We start from the raw sequence: 20,916 nt of genomic DNA on the forward strand, positions 1-20,916 counted from the left end.
CGCCTTTTCCTAGCTAGGCCCCGGATCCCTTGAATCCCTACTGATAAATCGGTAGCCAAGTCACTGATTGCCAAGCAGCCAATGAGTGCAGAGAGCTGGGGACTTGGGACACGCAATGGAAAAAAGCAGATAGAAACCCCTGCCTGTGTTGGGCTGATATTTTAGCAGGTGGTGACAACCTAAAGATTTCCCTTAGAAACACCTGGAGTCAAAGAAAGGCAGGAGGAGGGAGATTTGGGACAAGGTAGTAAGGACAAGAACCGTTTGGAATCGTAGGACTCATTTGGATAAACACGTCAGAGCTTACATGCTGCGAGGGAGCTGTATTTGAAAGCAGCATTTCTCAAACTGCAGACCTGGAGGTCTGGTTAAGACGAAGATCCTAAGCTGCGAAGTCGGGCGTGAGGCCCGGGTGTTGTCTGCATTTTAACTCCCAAGTGATGCTGACGGTGCTGACCACAGACCACACTTGGAGCGGCAGGGCTTTAAGGCAGATTCCTGTGCACGCAGGCTCTCCCAGGACTAATCACAGTAACCACAGAGGGCTATGGCAGAGTAAGAGGCAGCTCTGATCTCTGCATTATCTCTCTTTTGTATTGACAGATAAGAAGACCAAGGCCCTGAGATCTGAGCTGATGCCAATGTGCACACACAGCAGGCAGGACAGCACGGGTCTGGCTGGACTCCCCAAGCTCACCTGACCATCCCTTGGACTGACTCGCCTGTTCCTAATCTGCAACCTCTGGCTGGACCTGGCTCACAGCCCTTGGGATTCCCAGACCCCACATCAGTTGTAAGATTCACCTGTCACGTTGGGTGCCGCTGACTGTGGCTTGTCCACTCTCTTTGCTGTGGAGTGTCACGCTGTGCCTGATGGATGCATATGACGGGCATTGGTGTGTTTCAGGTTGGGGCTCTTTGTGGACAATGCTGTCCACACCTGCCAAGCTGGGACATTTGCTCCCATGTAATCCAGTGAGAGTGAGGACCAAGGAGGAAAGGACTCCCAGAGGAGAGTCTCTTGGAGAGAGAAAGACCATTGGCCTGTCTGTACCCCCAGCCCCCAGGGCCCCGAGCTTCACAGGGTGACAGACACATGCAACCCATTTGGCATTGTCAAGGTTTATCGTAACATCGCTGACGTCACAGGAGTAAGCTTTCCACCCAATGCACACAGCACCTGTTCGCCCAGTGCCTGCCAAGGCCAGGCTCGGTCCCACAGGACTGAGACACACACAAGTCCCCTCCCCACTCTGAGAAGCCTGCAGCCTGGAGGGGAGCCAGGCGGAGGCCCAGCCAGCTTCCACTTCAGTCTCCGGTCAGGAGCGCCCAGGATGGCCAAGCAGGAGGGACTGGGGAGCCACATCTGCCCAGTGCAGAGTTGGGGGGTCTTACGTGGAGTGCAGACAGAGCATGGGGCTGGGCAGAGGGGCTCAGAATATGGGAATGTTTCAAAAAGGATAGAAACAAAGGTCCAACACAGTCCACTAACATTTAATTTTTAAATTTGGGACATTACAAAAAGAAGGGAAATAAGGTCCATGGGCCACCTGCCTTCCCATTCTCCGTCACCTCACAGTGCAGGAACATCCTAATGCCCAGTCCCTCTCGGAAGGGACACAACCTCCAAACTCCTTCACAGGGAGTAAAGTTGGTCAACACATGTAGCCATGAACTCCTCGGTGTCTACTTTCCGCAGACCCTGAAAGACCTTCCCACGGGCCAGGGCTGTAGCTCAGTGGAAGAACTGGTGCCTTAGCACAGTGAGGCCTGGGTCTCACCGCCAACACCAAAAACAAAACCAGCAAGAGCAAACTTCCCCAGGACCAGCATCAGCTGGCAACAGTCAGGAAGCCACCTGGGGAGGGCAGTGTGTGACCTGAGGATGGCCTGTGGATGGGGCCACGGGAGGAGAGCAGAGGGCACCCAGAGGGGCAGGTGGCCTGGATTCCACCATTTCACCCAGGGAGAGAGGTCAGAGGCAACCCGGAAGGGCTTTGAGCAGGGGCTGCAGATCCCTTCGGCACTTAGAAAGATCTTTCTGGAGGCAGCATGGAGGTGGGGGTTGCCAAGAGGCTGGAGGCAGAGTCCTGTTGCCCGGTTCTGGTGCCTCTTTCCATAGTCCACCCTGCAAAGGTCCCTCTTCCAACCCCACAGTGGCCAGGAGCCCCCAGGCAGGAGTGGACAGACAGGCCGAGAGCCAGTGATGTCCTGGGAGTGTGGAAGGGCAGGTCTGGCCAGCACTACTGGTCCTCCTGGAAGTAGAACTTGGTGACCACGAGGGTGTCCTCAGGCCTGTTGGTGAGGCTCACGGGCTGGTCAGCTTCCACAGCCGTGCAGAGGAACCAGCCTGGGCAGGCTGCCGACTCAAAGCTGGTGGTGTGGCCGTTGTCCAGGCGGTTGAAGGAGAAGCGTGTGTTCTGCTCTCTGGTCTTGCTCAGGTCGGTGATGTTGACTGCCTGGAAGTCAAGAGAAGCTGAGGGCCTGCGCTCAGCATGCCGTAGCCCCTGAGGGGCCAGAGTCGGCGCCAGAGAATGCTGCCTGCAGACCCCAGAGACCATGGGTCCCAGGTCTCTTAGGACAGCACTGATACAAACAGCTGGCCCCTCATCACAACTTGACTTTGGAAATGTGGCCACTGTGGATGGCCAGCAGGCCAGGAAGTCTGCTGGACACAGACCCCATCCACAGAGGTTCTGGGGTTCTGCCAGGGTTGAGCCTCCAAGGAGCGTGGGTGGTGGAGAAGAGGGCAGAGTCTCGAGGCTCATTTGAGATGTTACATGAGACATCCTGGCCCAACCTTACTCCATACCGAACAGCTGTCACCCTCCAAAAAAGTCTCCTCGTCTCCTGGTGGAGGGAAGTGATGTCATCATAGATATGGACCCTTGCATTTGGGTTAATATCTTGCCCAAGAAGCCCCTGAGACAAAGCTACCTTTCCCGAGATGGGGACAACCCATTACTATTGCAGGAGACCAGGGAATAGCAAGGGTCAAATGGGATCCCTATAAGTCAAATAGACAAGGTTTGGAAGAGAAAGGTCCTGAAGGTTGTCTTTGCTCAAAGAGGGCAGGTTCAAGTGCATTGGAATCCCCTGAACCATGCTGTGGCCCATGGCGGTTCAGGATCAGTGAAAAAGTACCATATTGGTTGTCCCAATGAACCGAGCCCCCTCCTAGCATTCACACTCTTGGACTGTCCCCTCCCAAGCCAGGTCCAGACTTAGCCTGCAAGTCTGGCTGTTTACTATTAGGATCGTGCAAGTAGAAGTTCAATAGGCTCTTTCCCATTCAAGTTTGTCTCTTTGGAATAATCCCTCATGGAGGCCAGTTGACATGCTGTGAGGAAGCTCAAGCTAACTTCTGAACATTGAGAGTCTAGAGGGTGAGGAACCATGTTGGACACTCAGCACTGGTCAAGTTCACAGTGGAAGGCAGCTACAGGAGAATCCCAGCACATTTCCTCCGTGTGAACCAGAACAGCCCAGCTGATCCTGGTCCACTCACAAAATCATGAGAACAAACTGCTTTAAGCTACTGGATTTTAGAGGGATTTGATTCCTAAAAACGGATCCTTACCTCCAACTGGAGCTTGATGTCATCACCAGACTTGACACAGGACAGGCACAACTTCCCCCCGTGGATCCCCAAGAACATAGCACGGGGGTCGATGGGCACCATGTCTATCTTTTCTGGGGAAGAGCAGAGAGGAGCATCAAGAGAATGAAAGAGGAAGCAGAGATGTGGATGAGACCCTGGATATTTTTCTGCCTCCTCTTCCCAACTAAAATCCAAGATCAGAAGGACAGGGAGGCCCCACCTTCCTGGTCTGCATCCAGAAAGAAGATCAAACCAAGCATACTACCTACTCCTAGTAGGCTGAGTTTCTAGAATCTGCTTCAAGTGATTTTCTTCCCTCACTTTCCTGGGATACCTGTGCTCCAGGTCAACAACCCTGCTGCCAACAGTCAGAGACAGGAGCACACAAGATTAAGTGGCATGCCAGGGAAGCCTGGGGACTTGGAACCCACCTTTCCCATGCCCTCATGTAGCAGGAGAATCTCAGCCTCCCTGTGCTTTGGCATGTTCATGGGGAGAATTACCAGCAGGACAGGAAGGGTTGGTCTCTGATTCTTTCTGAGTAAGGCAGGGCAGAGAGCAAGGGGTTGGGCAGGTGAGGAGGTGGAGACAATACCATTCTACCTACCAAATGGGAAGTGAAAATATCTGGATGCCCATGCTCAAAGGATCTCAAGTCTTTCCACCCCACTGCCCTCACCTTACTCAAGGGAAAACTAGGAAGCCCGTGAAGTTCACCCAAGTTCATCCAGCTTGTTTGGAGTGTGAACTAGACCATGATGGGTGTAGTGTCCATGATTATTCGTGGGACATGGCCCAGATTTCCATAGGGGGGTCTTAATCTGGTGGAGGCTTGGCCTTGAATGACACAGGAACATGGGAGGTCTGATGAGCACAGGAGGAAGGGAAGGGTTCTGTGTGCCCTCTAGTGGTCTTGTCTCCCCAGCTTCCTACTCAGCAGGGATGAGAACATGGCACCTAAGGTTGCAGGGGCAGATGGCAATGCTGCAACTCTGGGGACAAAGTGAGCAGAGGCCCACAAAACACTGGCTTCCCTGAGAACGACTCACCTTCTAATTTAATATTTGGTCCCTGCAAGTATCCAGCAACTAGTTGGTTGTTCCTCAGGTAGAAGGTTTTCTGGTTAATATCCCAGATCCTGAAAAGCAAAAGAACCCAGTTTGAGTGTCTACCTGCTGTGTGTGGGGCCCACTGATCAACAGATTCCTGTGTCCCCCAGAGTCCCCTAATCTGCATCCAGTTCTACCAGGAGTGTAGAATTCCATACCCATAACATGGATGAGAAGACTGAGGCTCACAGACCAAGTCCCACAGCTGGTGAGTGGAAAGCTCCTTGCTACCCATCTCCTCAGCTCCCTCCTCATCCCAGACCCCAGCTCAGGCACCTCCTGTGTCAGTAGAGCTTTCTCTAGAGCACCCCTATCCTGTAAACCCTCCTGGGACACAGAAACACCCTATAGTTACCCTGCCCAATACGGTGGCCACATGTACCCATTGACTCCTGAATGGTAGGGGGGTGTAACAGAGGACTTGAATTTTGAGTCATATTTTCAGTCATTTCAATGTAAACAGTCGCCTGAGACGAGGTCTTCTGTAGCTCAGTGTAAGAATTTCTAGGGACACGACAACTTGCAGCTAACTCGCTCTGAGCCTTGGATCAGGAGGGTCTGTTGCTAGGAACTTTCTCCTATCTGGTGACCTGCTCTGGGTCTGGCAGGGGCAGCTGTCCCTGGGGACAAGTTGGCTTCCTCAACTGTGACCTGTTGGTGGCTCCCAATCCTCTCTCCTAGGTGAAGGGTCCCGTGGCTGAGAGCAGGACTGGCGGCTTGAGACGCAGTAGTCAGAGCCTGGCCAGCACCTCATCTCCTCACCTGCAAAGTGTCTCCTGCGACACCTGCCTATCCTGGGGTCTGAGCAGCACACCAGCTCAGGGAGGGGTCCTCAGGCCAACCAACGTGCTGTGCACGTGTGAGCGTTGGACTTCTTTTGATTATCCTTAGTTCCCAGATGAGTCTCAGTCTGAAGGGATTCAACATCCCTGCTAGAGGACCCCAGGCCCCTTCTGGAACCCTCAGCTGATACGAGGGTAAGTTCATGAGGAGACAGTCTTATGCATGGGAAGGGAGGGACTCCTCTTGGGATGTGCACGGACACCCACACACTCTGAGTGCCAACCTGCAGCCTTGGGCCAGAAACACCCAGGGTTGGAAAGGGACATCACTGAACATGCTTTCCCTCCCAGGGCAGAGTCCTGGGGCAGATGACCTGCACAGGCAGAAGCTCATTTGTACTAGTGCTGACTTCGCCCCAGGCTCCTGACCCAGTTTTAAAACTCACAATCCTTTCCAGGCACTTCCCAGCCTGCAGAACACTGTCACCCTATGATCTGTGCGATTGCTTTGCATTCATGACAGATCATAAGGCACGCAGGAAGTCATCACGAACCCCATGTCAGAGCAGGGAAACTGAGGCACCAGCAAAGTGAAGCCCTCCAACGAGTCAACACAGACAGAGGCCACTAGCAGTCAGTGCGGGTCTCTGTCCATGTCCTGCCCACCTACCTGGCTCTGCTGGGCCCAAACACCAGCATCTCTGCCAGCGTCTGTCGCGGGGGAGCTGGGAGTGAGCTGAGCCGCAGTCCTGCCTCACACCCCTGGGGTGCTTTAAGACACAAGCCCCAGGACCTTCCACGTAGCAGGCTGATCTTCAGCAATGCACACCCCTTTCCTGCCCAAACCCAGCTCCAGGGGCCTGCGGAGGGAGCCGGTAGCCCAGATGGCTGTGCCACGCCTCCGTCTCTGGCCCTGTGGCCCCAGCCCTTACCTGAAGGTTTGCATCCTGCAGCGTCTCTTCCCCAGGGGGCGGCAGGCTGCCTCTGAGTGGACCAGGAGGAGGAGAAGAGAGATTAGGAGACTGTAGGGGCCCCTGCAGATGTCCATCCTGTGGCCGCCGCAAGGCAGTGGGGACTGCCATTGCGGTCCAGGGTGGCTGCTTATAAAGAAAGTAGTCACTCACCGGGCCAGGCTGCTGCCGCCAGTCTCACTCCGAGGCGGAAATACCCTCACATTTCCAAAACGAGAAACCCTTGCTGTTGTCACGTTCGGCCCCACGGCGTGTCGCAATGGGGTGTCGTAACTGGTGCCCTCCCCTCTTCCCCTGTGCAATTTCCCCAAAATCAAGATTTCTGTTTCCCCTTGGTTGCATTCCTGGGAAGAAGGGAGCCAAGAGAGTCAAGGCCCTCCGCTGCCCGACAGGCGCTCTGAGGGCCACCTGTTGAATCAGATGGGAGCAGAAATGGCCCCGTCACCGTAAAGCCCAGCGACGGGGCTCCCAGCGCACGGGATTGTGTCATGTCACTTTGTGTCCTTTGAGGGAGGGACAGCCTGCTGGACTTTGGGCAGGGGACTGCCAAACACTCTGTGCAGAACCAGATTGTAAATATTTGGGGCTTCCTGGGACGTCCAGACTGATGTGATTACCCAGCTCAGATGTCCCGCTGTAAAGGCAGCCAGAGACCGTCTGCAAACAGGAAAGTCACACTGTGCTCCAACACAACTTATTTACAAACCAGGGGGCGGCCCGAGTTGGCCGGAAGTTTGCTGACCCCTGTTCTAGAGCAAAGCGAGTCCTTTCCGAGAGGTACTCTCAAGCCAACTCTCTCCCTGCTCCCCGCAGCTTTCAGGTCGTGGTCTTGGAGAAATGGAGTGAACTCAGCCCTTGGATAGAAATAGGCCCAGATTCTACCTCTGCACTTGCCATGGGCCATTTGTGTGACCTTCAACGTGTCACCTCAAGTATCTGGGCCTCAGCATGGGCATGACAGTGTCCTCCTCGCAGGTGGCCAGCAGGGAGGCAGGTGGAAGGAAGGGGAAATTCCTGGCCCACGCTGGGTTGATAAACATGAACCTCCTGTCTTCCAGTATCCTAAACAGGAAACGGCAAGCCCGCTCCATGTTTATGGCTGCAAAAGGCTGAAGGGGGCTCTGTGTGATGGCAGATGTCATTGCAGACGCAGATTTGGCTCTGTTAGATCAGAGGTTAGAGAGCACTTATTGAAAGTTAGGGACCAAACATCCCATTGGTTTTAAGGAGACCCAGAAAGTCCCAGAAAGGAGAAGGGGCATGCCCCAGGCCACAGAGCTTCTTAATGCCAAGTGTATGTCCAGAATCCCTGGTCTTCTAACTCGAAGCCCGGGGTCATCTAACTCGAACCACGCTGGATATGGATGCATTTGACTTTATTTTCAACCAATGAATCAAAGTCTGTGTCTAAATGAGGGCTGCATCCTTCGACCCAGGAAGTTGCAAACGAATTTCCTGAGTCTCTAAGGAGCTCCTCTTTTAGAGCAAATGAACATGTCTGCAAAGCTCACCCTGGGTGATGGCTTTGGCAGGCAAGGTGGCTTGTCCATGTCCCTGCACTGTCCTCACACAAGCTGTGTGACCTCCAGTGGATCCTTTGGCCTCTTTGAAACCGTAGAAAACTAGCCCCTAGCTTCAGGGCCTGCAGGGCTGTTCTGTCTGTTCCTCTGTTTGTTTTGGTTGTTCTCCCGAGCCCTGGTGTAGTTATTGGTCACTTCCAGAATTCATTGAGCCAAGGTTTGAGATTTCTGGAACAGGTATTAATCATCGGGTGCATAACGCTGTCGTCACGTCTGCAGAAGGGCATCCAGCCAGCCTGGCTGTGACATACTCCCTCCTGCCTGGCTCTCCTGGGCTCGCTACAGCCCTCCTGAATGTTAACTTAACATTCTCTCAAAACACGTCCTTCAAGATGGAAGGGAAGTGGCTCACCAGGCTGGGGGGGGGGGGGGCTCCACCCTGGTCCTACCCTCAGGCAGCATTCCAGGGAAGGGTCTCGCCTACATGGGGTCTCCTCGGTAAACTGCTTCTCTGACCCCCAATTTGAATTCAAAGGGAAAGAGATTTCTCCTACAAAACAGGGCTCTGGGCTCCTGGACTTCCTAGGCTCTGTGTCCTTTCCCCTGTTCCTGCAGCAAGTGGGGAGGGAGTCCCTGTGGCCCAGCTGGGCCTGAATCCTCCCTTAGCCTGGGTCGCCTCAGGCAGTGAGCCAGCCTTTCTGGAGACCAGTTTCATTATCTGTTAGACGGGCTAATAACAGAAGCACATCATGGTTTGCTATGAGGATGAATAAGAGGCTGCACATGATGTCCTTGGCCCTGACCCCGGCACGTGAGAAGTACCCTAGCAGCAAAGATCACATGCACTTCTTCCACCCCAGGTAAAGTGGGAGTGATGAGTCACCCTGCCCCAGCCCCCACAGCCTGCCCTGCACTCCCAGGCTCTCTGCTCTGCATCCTGACCCACCCTCCTGTTCCTGGGTACTGATCCCTGCTCCTTTCCCTAGGTACTGAGCCTCCCTCCTTTCTGGCTCCAGTCCCGAGAGCCTGCTCCCCTGCCCAAAGGAGGAGACCGAGAAAGGGGAAGGGGAAGCTCTCTCCCCGTCCTCACGATTCTGGCCACAGTTCCACTCTTGGTTTCATTTATTGCCCCAGAACAGCCGGCGTCCCTGTGATTCCTGCCCCAGGGCATCTCTGACTAAACTATTCTCAGTTCTAGGTACACAGCCCCCAGCTCTGCTTCCCGGATAAAGCTAAATGATCACAGCACTTTGAGGACTCTGCTCTCTGAATCAGTACTGGTGACTCCCTCGGGGCTTCTGGTCACCTGGGATCTAGTGCCTGCTAGACACTGAGCCCTATGCTTGCAGACACTGGCAATCTCAGAAGTGATGAGGACCTGCTTAAAGGGGCTCCGTCGAGGCAGGAGATGGAAGTCAGGTTGTCCACGTCTTGGGAGACAGCAGGGTCCCACAGGGGACCTGGGAGCCCTGACGTGCCTTTGCAGCAGGAGGTGGGAGGGCGTCTTTGCCCACGTTGTCTGTGGCTGCCTGTGAAGTGCCCAGCGCAGCCCGGCCACATGGGGAGTGTTCAGCGGCCTTCGCTATTTCTCAATCCAGTTAATTATATCTTTCCATTCTAGGGTTTCCATTTGGTTCCTCCTCTGTATGCTCATAGTTTTCTGCCAAGATTTTCTATCTTGCCTTCTAAATCTTTGAGCACATTATACACGGGTCTTTTAGAAGTTAACAACTCCATCATCTGCAAGCCCGTTGGGTCTCCTGCTGTCTGTTTTCCTCGATGCACAGGTCGTCTTGCTGTGGATTGGATGAGGGTTCCCCAAAGGTTCTCATGGGGAGGCCTTGACCCAGGGTGGCACTATGGGAGGTGAGCAAGCCTTTGGAGCTGGGGCTTCTTGGGCTATTGGAGGGGTGTACCCAAGGGGAATTGAGCTACCCAGCCCCTTTTCTCCCTGTTGCTTTTTCCTTTCCTTATCCTTTCTAATCTTTTATTTTTATTTTTATTTTTGCAGTACTGGGGATTGAACTCAGGAGTGCTCTACCTCTGAGCTGCACCCCCAGCCTTTTAATTTTAATTTTGAGACAGGGTCTCACTAAGTTTCTGAGGCTGGCCTTGAACTCGTTGCTGCCCAGTTGCTGGGAAAACAGGCGAGCACTCCTGCCCCCTGGCCCTTCTTGCTTCTTGCCTTTTGATTCCTGGCTGGTGAGGTAAGTTTGTTCCGCCACACACTCCCTGCAATTGCCACCTGTTACCCTTCCCAGAGAGCCAATGCAACAGGACCACCTGATCTTGGACCAGAACTTGCAAAATCACAAGCTATAAATTAATTGTCTCCAGTGTTTCATTGTAGTAACACAAAACTTGTTGATACAACATGACTGATTACTTGTTATTGATTGATGGGCACTATATGTCAAAAACTATAGAGGTCATTGGCGCCTCTGAGTGAAGCTATCTTTACTTCAAATGAGTTCCTTTGCTCCTGCTGGGAAGTTGGGTGGGGAGTTCTACAGCTCCAGGTGACCTTTACCCAAACACCACTTGAGATGGTTCAGAGGGGGGCTTCCCTGCTGGAGAGGGCTGCTGAAATCCCCTCCGCTTCTTACCCTCCAGGTTCCAGCCCAAACTGGGTGGGATTTGCCAGGGCCCCTCCTCCTAAATAAAGCATAAAATACAAACTTTACCCACATGCCCCCACCAAGGAAGACCCAGAAATCCTCCACTGAGCTTGGTGGGTGCGGTGCTGGGGATGGAGCCAGGGCCTGACCCACGCTGAGCATGCGCTCTACTACTGAGCTACTCCAACCCAGCTGAGCCTTCGAAACCTGCAGATGGCCCTGGCAAAAGGCCCTGTGCCGACCCCACCTCCCTGGGCCCCTGCAGATCCTTTAGCTTTCGTACCTTCAAACACGTCCTTCAGAAATGTATCTTATCCGACTCTTCTAGATGTTTTCCCAGAGGGTCCACCCTGAAAAACCTAGCCAGAGGTGGAAGCTGAGGTCATATTTGGGATGGCTGGAGTTTGAGTGTCATCTGAGGGTAGAGGCAGAACTGACCACCAAGGCAGGGCAGGGCAGGAAGGACTTTAATGTCATCCCACGGAGCTGGGAATTCACCTCTAGTAAAATTGAATCAGTGTGGTGTCAGATTTCTTTTGTATTAAGAGCCTCCTGGTGACAGCAGACAGCTGGATTAGCCTTGAATCAGGGTGACTAAGCCTGAGAGCAGGGCAGTGTTGAGCTAGTGTCCATTTGCAGCATTTGCTGGTTCCTGTGGTATGAGTCCTCCCACCAGAGAGGAGCTCAAGCCACTGACGTGACTCACTGCAGGGGAGTGGGGGAGACAGGTGCAGAACCAGACTCCCCAGCGGGCAGCACCCAGCAGCACCAGGGAGACTTGGCTGCTCAGCATTCGTTCGAGAGAAACCATCTCTACATGTTCCAACTCCCACCTCCTTCCTCTCCACACCAGTGACTCTCCCCAGAAGTCCCCTCACCCTCGCAGAAAATAATCCTCACTGATCAATCCAGCTTATCAGAAACTCTTACTGAACCTGGGTGCAAACTTTTTCCACGGTGCCTCCTGAAACTGCGAGTGTATCAGCCGGGCACTGTGGATAGGATGTGAATACGTGGCTTTGGCGGGCAGTGTGCACCCTGGATTCACGTCTTCCCCAGAAGTCATGCCTGAGTGTTCAGCACACACCCCCAGGACAGGCAATGCTGCCCAAACTTTGAAAACTTTTACTAAGATAATGGTACACACGCTCTGGTTGTTCCTTCCAAGTCGTGAATATTTATTTTAATATGAAAAGGAAGAAAAAATACAAAGCCCCACAGTATAATTTGATGTCTTCTCTTTGTTCATGTCCACCCAGTCAGCCCTGCCAGGTACTAGTTAATTCTAACCACATCCCAGCAGTTCACTGGAAGGTGCCCTGGCAATAGGCCAGGCTCAGAGACCGGGTTCCAGGGCATCTCTGCCCACCAAGCTACAGCCCTCAGCTAGCTGACATCAGAGTGACCACATCTGCTTTTCTGGCTGCAGCAGAGCATCCTTTGTGTATGAGCCAACCCTTACGGCTCGCTGTTTGCGATGAGAATTTTTTGCAATGAGAACGCACAAAGAATGAGCCATCTTTGCGTAGGAACCAACCGTTATGGCTTGCTGTTTGCAAGAAGCTGTTCTCCTTCCAGATCCAAATAGTAAATGTCCAGCGGATCCTTTCTGAAGTTGGGTCTTGCCAGATGGTTTTTACTCCCATGGGTTTAATAAGATCGGTATGAAAAGTCAGCATTTGTCAAGTTCTCTTAAGTTTCTGGAGGTACGAGTTCACTCTTGCCTTCTTGGCTTTGATGGTTAACTTTGCAAGACAGCTTCTCTGCAGGCAGGAGGGGAGGGGGAAGGTGAGAGCTCGCAGGAGGGGAGGCTGTGTGGTCGCCCACTCTGCTGGGGATCGGACTGGGCCTCGGCCACGCTGGGCACACCTTGCCATTGGGTTGTACCCCAGCCTGTGACACGACCTCCTGGTCCTCGCACCAGCTGCACACCGGGGACATGCCAGCACCCGTTTGCAGAGAAAGAACTTAAGGCTCAGAAAGATCGAGCCACTTCTCCAGACCCCAGTGAGCTGGGATCTGAATACGGTCTGGTCAGTCCTTCCCACACTGAAGTCAGCCAGAGAGGAAGCTGCTTTTCTCCTTTCTGCCACTGCAGAGTTGGCAGAATAAGAATTGTGTCCTTTTGGTTGGAATTTACACTGCTTAGAGCAACTATTTAGCTGGAGGAGGGTGTTTTTTGTTTTTTTTTTTTTTTTTTTTTTTTTTTTTTAGTAAGGAAAGATCAAGTCTAAAACCCTTATATGGGTCATGGGGCAAGCTCTTCACCTGTGTCCTTAATGACCAGTTGCCCTGGTTTACAGGGTCTGACTTTTTTTTTAAATATCTTTTTTAGTTGATGATAGACATAATACCTTTATTTTATTTATTTATTTTTATGTGGTGCTGAGGCGCGAACCCAGTGCCTCACACACGCCTGGCAAGTACTCTACTACTAAGCTCCAGCCCCAGCCCAGGATTTGACTTTTTTGTTAGTCAGCTTTTTTTTTTTTTTTTTTTTTTTTTTTTTTTTTTGTCACTGTGACAAAAATTGCTGACAAGAACCAGTTAGGGAGGAAAGATTTCTTTTGGCTCTTAGTTTCAGAGGTTTCAATCCATGGTTGGCTGGTTCCATGACTTTGGGCCTGAGCTGAGACAGACCATCATGGCGGCAGGGCATGGAGGAGGAAAGGTGCTCTGCTCATGCTAGCCCAAAAACAGAGAGAAAAAGGGAAGAAGGGACTGGGGACAAGATACAGTCCTCAAGGGCATGCTCCCAAAGGACCAGTCCCTCTCACCAGGTCCCACCTCCCAATAATGCCTTCAAATTATCCATCCAGTGAGGAGGTCAGAGGTTTCATGATCCAATGCCCCACCTTTGGACATTGCTATACTGGGGACCAACCCTTCAACTCATGAACCTTTGGAGAACATTCTAGATTCAAACCATAACAGTTTTATTACTCTAAGTTCATCTCAGTAAACCTCTCCATCTCTGAAAAACCAGGACTACTCTTCATTCATTCTCTCTCTCTCTTTGGTACTGGGGATTGAACCCAGGCACCAGGGATTGATTAACCACTGAGTCACATCTCCAACCCTTTTCATTTTGTATTTTGAGGCAGGGTCTTGCTAAGTTGCTTAGGGCCTTGCTAAGTTGCTGAGGCTGGCTTTGAACTTGCGATCCTCCTGCCTCAGCTTCCTGAGCCACTGGGATTATAGGTGTGCATTCATTGTTCATTCTAAATTATGAAATCTTGAAAGGCAAAGTCCCCTCTCATGGCTGTTGCCATAGATTGCAGACACAATTAACTTCTTATCCTCGTCCCATGCCAACTTAGCTTGTTTTTATTGGCAGAGATGTGATCCATTTAGAGAGAGAGAAACACAAGAGTATCCAAAAACCACAGCGAGTCTCCACTCAGGAAAAGAGACTGTAGCCGATACGACAGCTATCAATCACAGCAGCCAACACCCGTCACTCTGGTCGAGTTAGTTTTCAACGAAGCCATTCACCTTTAATGTTTTCCAGCTGCGTGATCAAGACACTATCAACATGGAGTAGCTTAAAGCCATTTTCAAACCTGGGTCCTCAAGAGCATGTACGTTTTTCTTCATGTCACCTCCCCCTCCCTCCTCCTCATGCACCTCAGCTGTGAGGTGAGCAGGGACCTGGCTGTACAGAGGAAGCAGAGGCCAGGTGCGGAAGGCCTGAGGACTGCGGGTGTATGCAGCGCCCCCGATCCTTGCTTCCTGTCCTCTCTGCCAGGTTTCATCTAACCGCACACGTCCCCAGCTGCTCTCTTCTCTGCCTGGCATAGTCCTGGTGCAGAGGAAGACTGTGCTTCCTTCTGCCAGGGAGTGCGGTGTCTTCCCTGGGTACTGGTACTTGCTGGTCCTGGTTTCCTGAATTCGATCCAGGTCAAGCTCGTGCTCATTTGTGTAGTACCTCTGTGTGCCGGGTCAATCTTGCAGCTCTGGGGTGGAACCCAGGGCCTTGCACACACAGGCAGGGACTCAGCCCCCAGCAACCCCTTGTTTTGAAAGGACTATTTCTGAGTATAGTGCTTTCTTCACAACGTATCACCGTCTGGTTCTGACGTGGACCCAGCATCCCGCTGTACACATTAGAAAACCACATGAGACCGCCAGCTGGCATCTTGGCGCATCCCACTAGAGAGGACTGGGCCTGGGGAAGGGATGGATCTGCTGCCTCGGGATCTCCGCTGCGGCTTCCCAAGCCCTTCCTCCCGTGATCTCCTCCAGCCTCGGCATGCGAACTGGATGGGGGACAGACTTGACTGCAGTCAGCTGGGCTTAGGCTGGCTGTCTGGCTGGGGCAAATTACTTAATTTATGTCTGTTTCCTCTTCTGAAAATGTGAACAGTAACGGGTCTTCCTCATGTGGCACCATGAGGACAGAAGGAGACCAGCCGTGTAAAGGGCGTCTGGCTTGCAAGGAGCTCCTGGGAGTGTGAGCATACCTGTCCACCCAGCCCTGAGCGTTTGCCGGTCTCCTCCGACGCCAGGAAAGCCAGACCAGGCAATGAGAAACGGTCTGCTCAGGAGGGCCAGATAAATGCAAACGGAAACTGTGTTCTCAGATCAGCAATCCTCAGATTTTTCCTTCGCCCCACACATATCCTAATGAGAGGTTAAACACTAGTGACTCACAGAGCAAATATTTTACCTGCTCGCTTTATGGTGTAACCAGAGTACTACTCACAATGAAATCAGAATATTTGCCTTTTCTTGAAAGAGAGAGAGAAAGAGGAAGAAAGAGAAAGAGGGGCGCACGCGACTCTGGCCCCTGACCTGCACTCCCGTGGGTCAGCCCTCTGCTGGGACTCCCGGTGGCCACTGTTGCCGTCTCCACGGACCGTGGAATGACTGCAGGATTCTGTTAGTATCTCTCAAGGCCACGGGCTGTTCTTCCCCTCATCTTACAGAGCCATTTCTCCAATTTTCCTGCTCTGTCACTGACCAGCTGACTCCAGGGCTCCCTGAGCTTCCTCGCAGTGGGCGCGGCCGCTGAGCGCGACTCCACCATTGCTCGGCCTCCCAGATGGGCCTGGAGTTTCCCGCCTTGACGTTCCTCTGGAAGCTCGCGCCTGGTCTGGGAGCACTGAGTGAGCACCAGCGCTTCCCCAGGTTTCAGGTGCAAAAAATGGGACTGGAAGGAGCTTACCTAAAGCCATGAAGGCCCGACTGGATACAGGTCTCCCCAGGTCTTCCGAGGTCCTCAGCCTCCAGCTGCAGACCGCGCTGCTCACATAAGGAGCTTGGGGGCGGTACCTGTGCCACCTGGCTGGGTAGAGCTCCCCTCCCTCCTGACCACCTGAGGACACGGGGAGGGAGCGGCCCCTCCCACACACCCAAGCAGGGCCAGCCAGCCCCAGGAGGAGGTGGGCCCGCTGGTGACCGAAGCCAAGACAGGCTCAGCTTCCAGAAGGGTGACTCAGGCAGCAGAAGCCAAACTGGTTCTTATCTGCATAAAACGGGACTCTTTGTGGAAAACCAAGCTGGGTTCACAGGGTTAGGTGAGCTGGACCTTTGTGCCCGCCCCAGCCCCGACTGCCACCAGTTCAGACAAGTGTACCTACATTCATCCAAAAAGCATGTGTTGGCCTGACCCTGCCGATGGGACGCTCCGCCCGGCAGGGGAAGCAAGCCAGACAAGGTCCCTGTGTCGGACAGAGAAAATCAGACAAGACCCAGGCAGCCTGTGGCGGGGATACCCCAGGGCACACGGAGGCTCGACTGGCCACTGGGGATGCAGGGGTGGCCAGAGGTCTGAAACTGTAAGGAAGCGACATCTGAGCGGGAACCTGAGGATGCCGAGGACAGGGAAGTGCTCCAGGTGGAGGGGGCTCAGGGCAAAGGCCCTGGGTGGAGTCTGCAGGCTGCTCTGTGGTCACGCACGACTTCAGCAGCTGGAGCCTCGGTCACTTCTTCCACGGATGCTGAGCCCCGCGTGCTGGCCACTGCTGGACTCTGTGCAGAAGGCCAGATGTGCTCCCCACACTTTCTCTGAAGTTCCCGAGGTCTGCCCCCTGCCCTGCTGCCTCCCAGCACCCACCTGCTGGGGCCTCACACTCTGTGCCTGTGGTCAGGGGCCCACACCCATGTTACTCGGAACCATCCGTGGACCCGTGGCAGGCAGCAAGGGCTCTCTGGGCTGGGCCCCCGGTCTGACCAGCTGGGTGAGTCCAGGCACCGCTCTCTGCCTTCCAGGTCTTGCTCTGATGATGGCGAAATGAGCCTGGCACGCCTGACCTGACAGACACGGCTGGCGTCAGGAGGGGCAGCACAGGGACGACAGAGCCCTCCAAAACTGTAGGCCGTGCAGGCCTTGCTGCAGGGGGCCCAGACACACAGGGGACGGAGAGGGCGAGTGCCCTCCAATCCCGCCACCTCTGAGGGTCCAGAAGTCCGGCCTGTTCCCAGGTCTCCTCACTGGACCCACACATGGCACAGGGTCTGGGAGGCCCAGGAGCCCAGCCCAGAAAGGCTCGCTGCTGGGGTGCTGCTGACCACAGGGACTTCCCGGCCTTGCTTCCTGTCTCTGTGGCTGTGGCTTCCCAGGCTAGATACCAAGACCTCTAAGCTTGGCCTGACATGTCTCCAAGAGCCTTTGAAGAGAAATGCCTGTTTGCTGAGGAATCAGAAACTAAGTTTGTAAACCTGGAAACTTTGTGAATGCCACTTTGCAAACCTGGGAAGTCATGCTGGGGCTGCCTGGGAAACTGCTACAGGAGGCTCCCTTGTCATGTGGTGCGCATTTCTGGATGACAAACAGGAAGTCTTCTGGTGCGGGAGGCTCTGGGGCCCAAGGGGTCAAATCTCAGCCCCACAGTCTTTTCCCGTGACCTTGGCAACATCTGTAAATACAGGCAGACTGTCTCCACATCCTGGTGTACTTTGGACTGAGCAGATGTGTGGAAGGAGCTTAGAATATGGTAGACATGAAGTCCACAGTCCTCTGTGTCCAGAGCTCCACATCTGTGGGTTCAAACAACTGTGGACTGAAAATACTTTTCCTCAAAAGCCTGGTGTTGTGGTGTACACCTGTAATTCCAGCCTCTAGGAGGCTGAGGCAGGAGGATCACAAGTTAAAGGCCAACCTCAGCAACCTAGCCAGACCCTGTCTCAAAATAAAATATAAAATGGGCTGGGGATATGGCTCAGTGGCTAAGCACCTCTGGGTTCAATCCATGGTACCAAAAGAAAAAGAAAAGAAAAAAAAAAGAAAAACATACTTCTAAAAAGTGGCCTCTGTTCTGAACACATATAGACGGTCTTGGTCATTATTCCTTGAATGACACTTCACAACCATTTACCTAGCTGTCACATGGCATCCGGTGCTATAAGTGATCTAGAGATGGGTGGAAGTGTGCAGGAGGGTGCTCTCAGATCTTATGTAAATGCTTTGCCATTCTGTACAAGGGACTTGAGCTTGGGTGGATTTTGGTATCTGCATGGGGTCCTGGAATCAATCCTCCAAGGACACTGAGGGACCCCAGCACCAGCTGTGATTGTCACAGGCCTGGGTTTGCTTTCTTTCCTGGGGAGCTTGCCTCTGGACTGGTCTAGAGCTGGTCATGAAAGAGTGAGCTTGGCTGCCAATCAGGGCCAGAGGATTCCACATCAATCCGTGCAGGAGCCTGGTTCCCTCTTGGACCTGAGAGTGGGCCCTGGTGCTGGGCCAAGAGCTGAGGGACCCCTCGTGGGCCCAGGTAGCCCCCAGTGCCTGGCCCACCCAGAACTCCCCTGTCCAGGCCCACCACCCCCCTTCAAGGCCACAAAGCTCCAAGGGGACCAGCAGCCTGGATGAGGGTGTGCAGGGCATCTTTCAGAGCTGCGGGAGACGGGGAGAAGCGAGGAGAGCTGGCACCTGAGGACTTGGGAATACCAGGTGGCTGGGGACCCTGGGCCATGGGAAGGGCTTCTGAGGAACATCGATGTCAGCTTCGGTGACATCCATGCATCGCTGGGATCAGCATGACCTGCCTGGCACTAGAACACTGAATGGCCAGGGGAGAGGACAGACAGAGGATGGGGAGGCAGGAGGCAGCAGGGCAGAGGAGCGAGTCACGAGGTCAATGTTATCAGAACCCCTCTCGGTTTGAGACAGGCCTGTTGGGGCCTTCTCCAGGGAGAGGGAACTCTCCTGGGGGACTGGAAGTCTGGGCATGAACTGGACCCAAGGGCAGGGCTCCTGCGTGCTGTGGGAAGACTAAGGGTGGATGAATCTCTTCCTTACGGCCAGGGGAGAGAGGTGTGAGGGCATCGGCTTCCTGCTGGCCTGCGGGCCTGAGCGATGAACCCGAGGCTCGAAGAGGGTGGGACTGGTTTCACAGTTCTGAAGACAAAACCTCTGAGCCATTTCCCGTGGTCAGAGGGAAACCCTGAAGACCCTGGAGACTGCAGAGGGAGATCCAGCTCAGCTGGTAAAACATGCCTTGGGCTTCTTTTAGTCCCTCACAGTCACCTCCTCCTCTGCCTCGGGACCTTGACATGGTGCTCCTTCTGCCCCCACTTGGCAGACTGGCCAGTGGCCCTGACCCTTAGCACCTCCGCTCAGATGCTTCATGTGCATTACAGTTTCTCTTGTGCCAGGCTAGCTCATACGCGGGGTGAGGGCAGGGAGTCAAGACCCAGACTTCAGGAGTTGGGTGGAAGCAGGCTTATGGCGAGCAGCCTGCAAACTCGTTTGTTGCGGGAACAGCTATACATTTTATAGGTTTCTTGCCCAATCACAATGTGCCATGGGGACCAGACCACCAGGTTCCTATACGGGTTCCCTTGGTAACACTGAGTCAATTTGGGGCGGTTGTTTACTTCCCTAGGTAGCCGAAGCAGAGCGCTCCTCCCTGCAAGTTTTCCTTACACACTTGAGCCCTGCACTGCTGCGGGTTTCTCCCAACAGTGCATGGTCCTTTCTGTTGTACCGTCCCCAGAGCAGGGCACAGTGAGGACCACATGCCATCATGGCCATCGTGTCCCCAGGTCACAGTGTGGGACCTGGCCCACAGAGAAACGCACACAGGTGCTTGCCCCTCCCTGGTGCACACGCGTGCAGGCACACACACGAAGACACCTGCAGATGAACCAGGCTCCTGGGCAGAGTGTTCACAAGTGGCCGCACATCAAGACACACCACTTCATGTCGACTGAGTCAAGACGTGCAGACTCTGCTTTGCCCATGATCTCTTCCGCTAGGAGCTGCCCCATCCCCGTCTCCACCGCTCAGGGCCATCAGGTGAGACGTACCTGACCTTGTCTCCAGGTCACAGATAACTGACCGGTGGTGGACGCCTGCTTTAAACTGACACAATACCAGGAGTAAGGAGTGACACCTCAGAGCGGCCGGGCCACACATAACTGCTCTGCAGCCGAGGACTCCACAGTGGCACTATGGCCACCTTCACTGGCGCACAGAGAGGCTGAGCTAGCCACTCTGCACAGAGAAAGAATGAAGCAGGCGGACAGAGGCAGGAAGAGAGCCCCGTGGCCTTGGAGGGACAGACGAGCATGGACCACGGCTGCCTTCGTTTCTCCTGACTTTCCTTTTTAAAGTCAGTGCCTCTCACAAAGCCCGAACTTCCTGTCCCTGTGTCAGGTCTCCCAAACTCCCCATTCCAGCCAGGGCAGGTTCAGACGTGTTATTATTTAGATAATCCTACAAAAGCCAGCAAGGAACACAGAAGGGACTGAAGAGTCGGTGAAAATGAGAACACGGAGGGCAGGAATCCGGCCAACCCCACAGATGACAGGAAGAGCCGCTGTCCACGCTGGACAGCACCCTGGAGTCCACTGAGCCCTGGTGGAAGTGCACTGGCCCAAGGCTCCATCTGCCGGGTGCTCTGCCTCGTGGTGGTGAGCTGTTCCTCTGTTTCTCACTCCAACCAGACTTTTCAATGAGCATTTTATTGAGGTATGATCAGTATATGAAAAACTGCCCACGTTTCATGGGTGCCTCTCAATTACTTTGGGGATAAGTGTCCACCTGTGAACCAAATCACCACCACCACCAAGGCCAAAGTCTGTCTCGTCTATACACCACTTTCCAAAGTCTCCTCCTGCCCTTTACTGTTATTATTACAGTCCTCATCACAACCGTGGTAAGAACAAGACCTGCCCTCGTGACAACGTTCAGCATATAACATGGCTAGCGGCAGACCCTCTCTCATATAGACGGTCTCCAGAACCTGTTTACCTCACATGATGGAAACTTTGTACACTCTGACCCTCACCTGCCCCCAGCCCCTTCTTCCAACCCCGGCAACTGAGAAAGGACAAAGGACAGGTAGCTGATTATCAGACAGGCAGACGA

General features: G+C 53.6%; 1 protein-coding gene across 3 annotated transcripts; it reads right to left on the minus strand.

Annotated features, from left to right (window-relative positions):
* Positions 1-1,473: 1,473 nt before the first annotated feature.
* Positions 1,474-15,868, minus strand: IL1RN (interleukin 1 receptor antagonist). Of its 3 annotated transcripts, none has more exons than XM_079110356.1 (5): positions 15,769-15,868; positions 6,425-6,476; positions 4,651-4,739; positions 3,581-3,693; positions 1,474-2,459 (listed from the first exon to the last, which is right to left on the minus strand). In XM_079110356.1, exons 1-5 carry the CDS (start codon positions 15,776-15,778, stop codon positions 2,244-2,246), a joined length of 480 nt encoding a protein of 159 aa, XP_078966482.1. In that variant the 5' UTR covers positions 15,779-15,868; the 3' UTR covers positions 1,474-2,243. The 3 variants fall into 3 exon arrangements, with proteins under 3 accessions (XP_078966482.1, XP_078966483.1, XP_078966481.1); XM_079110357.1 differs by lacking the exon at positions 15,769-15,868 and adding an exon at positions 6,617-6,914; XM_079110355.1 differs by lacking the exon at positions 15,769-15,868 and having other exon boundaries at positions 6,425-6,600.
* Between the last annotated feature and the right edge of the window lie 5,048 nt (positions 15,869-20,916).

This window comes from Sciurus vulgaris, assembly GCF_902686455.1.
Source record: "Sciurus vulgaris genome assembly, chromosome: 14".
Lineage (NCBI taxonomy): Eukaryota > Metazoa > Chordata > Mammalia > Rodentia > Sciuridae > Sciurus > Sciurus vulgaris.

Coding starts and splice junctions, on each gene's coding strand:
- IL1RN (XM_079110355.1), bottom strand. CDS start 6,540: ATGGACATCTGCAGGGGCCCCTACAGTCTCCTAATCTCTCTTCTCCTC. Junction 3,694..4,650: donor ACCAAATATTAAATTAGAAG/GTGAGTCGTTCT, acceptor GCTCTTCCCCAG/AAAAGATAGACATGGTGCCC. Junction 2,460..3,580: donor ACATCAAGCTCCAGTTGGAG/GTAAGGATCCGT, acceptor CTTGACTTCCAG/GCAGTCAACATCACCGACCT.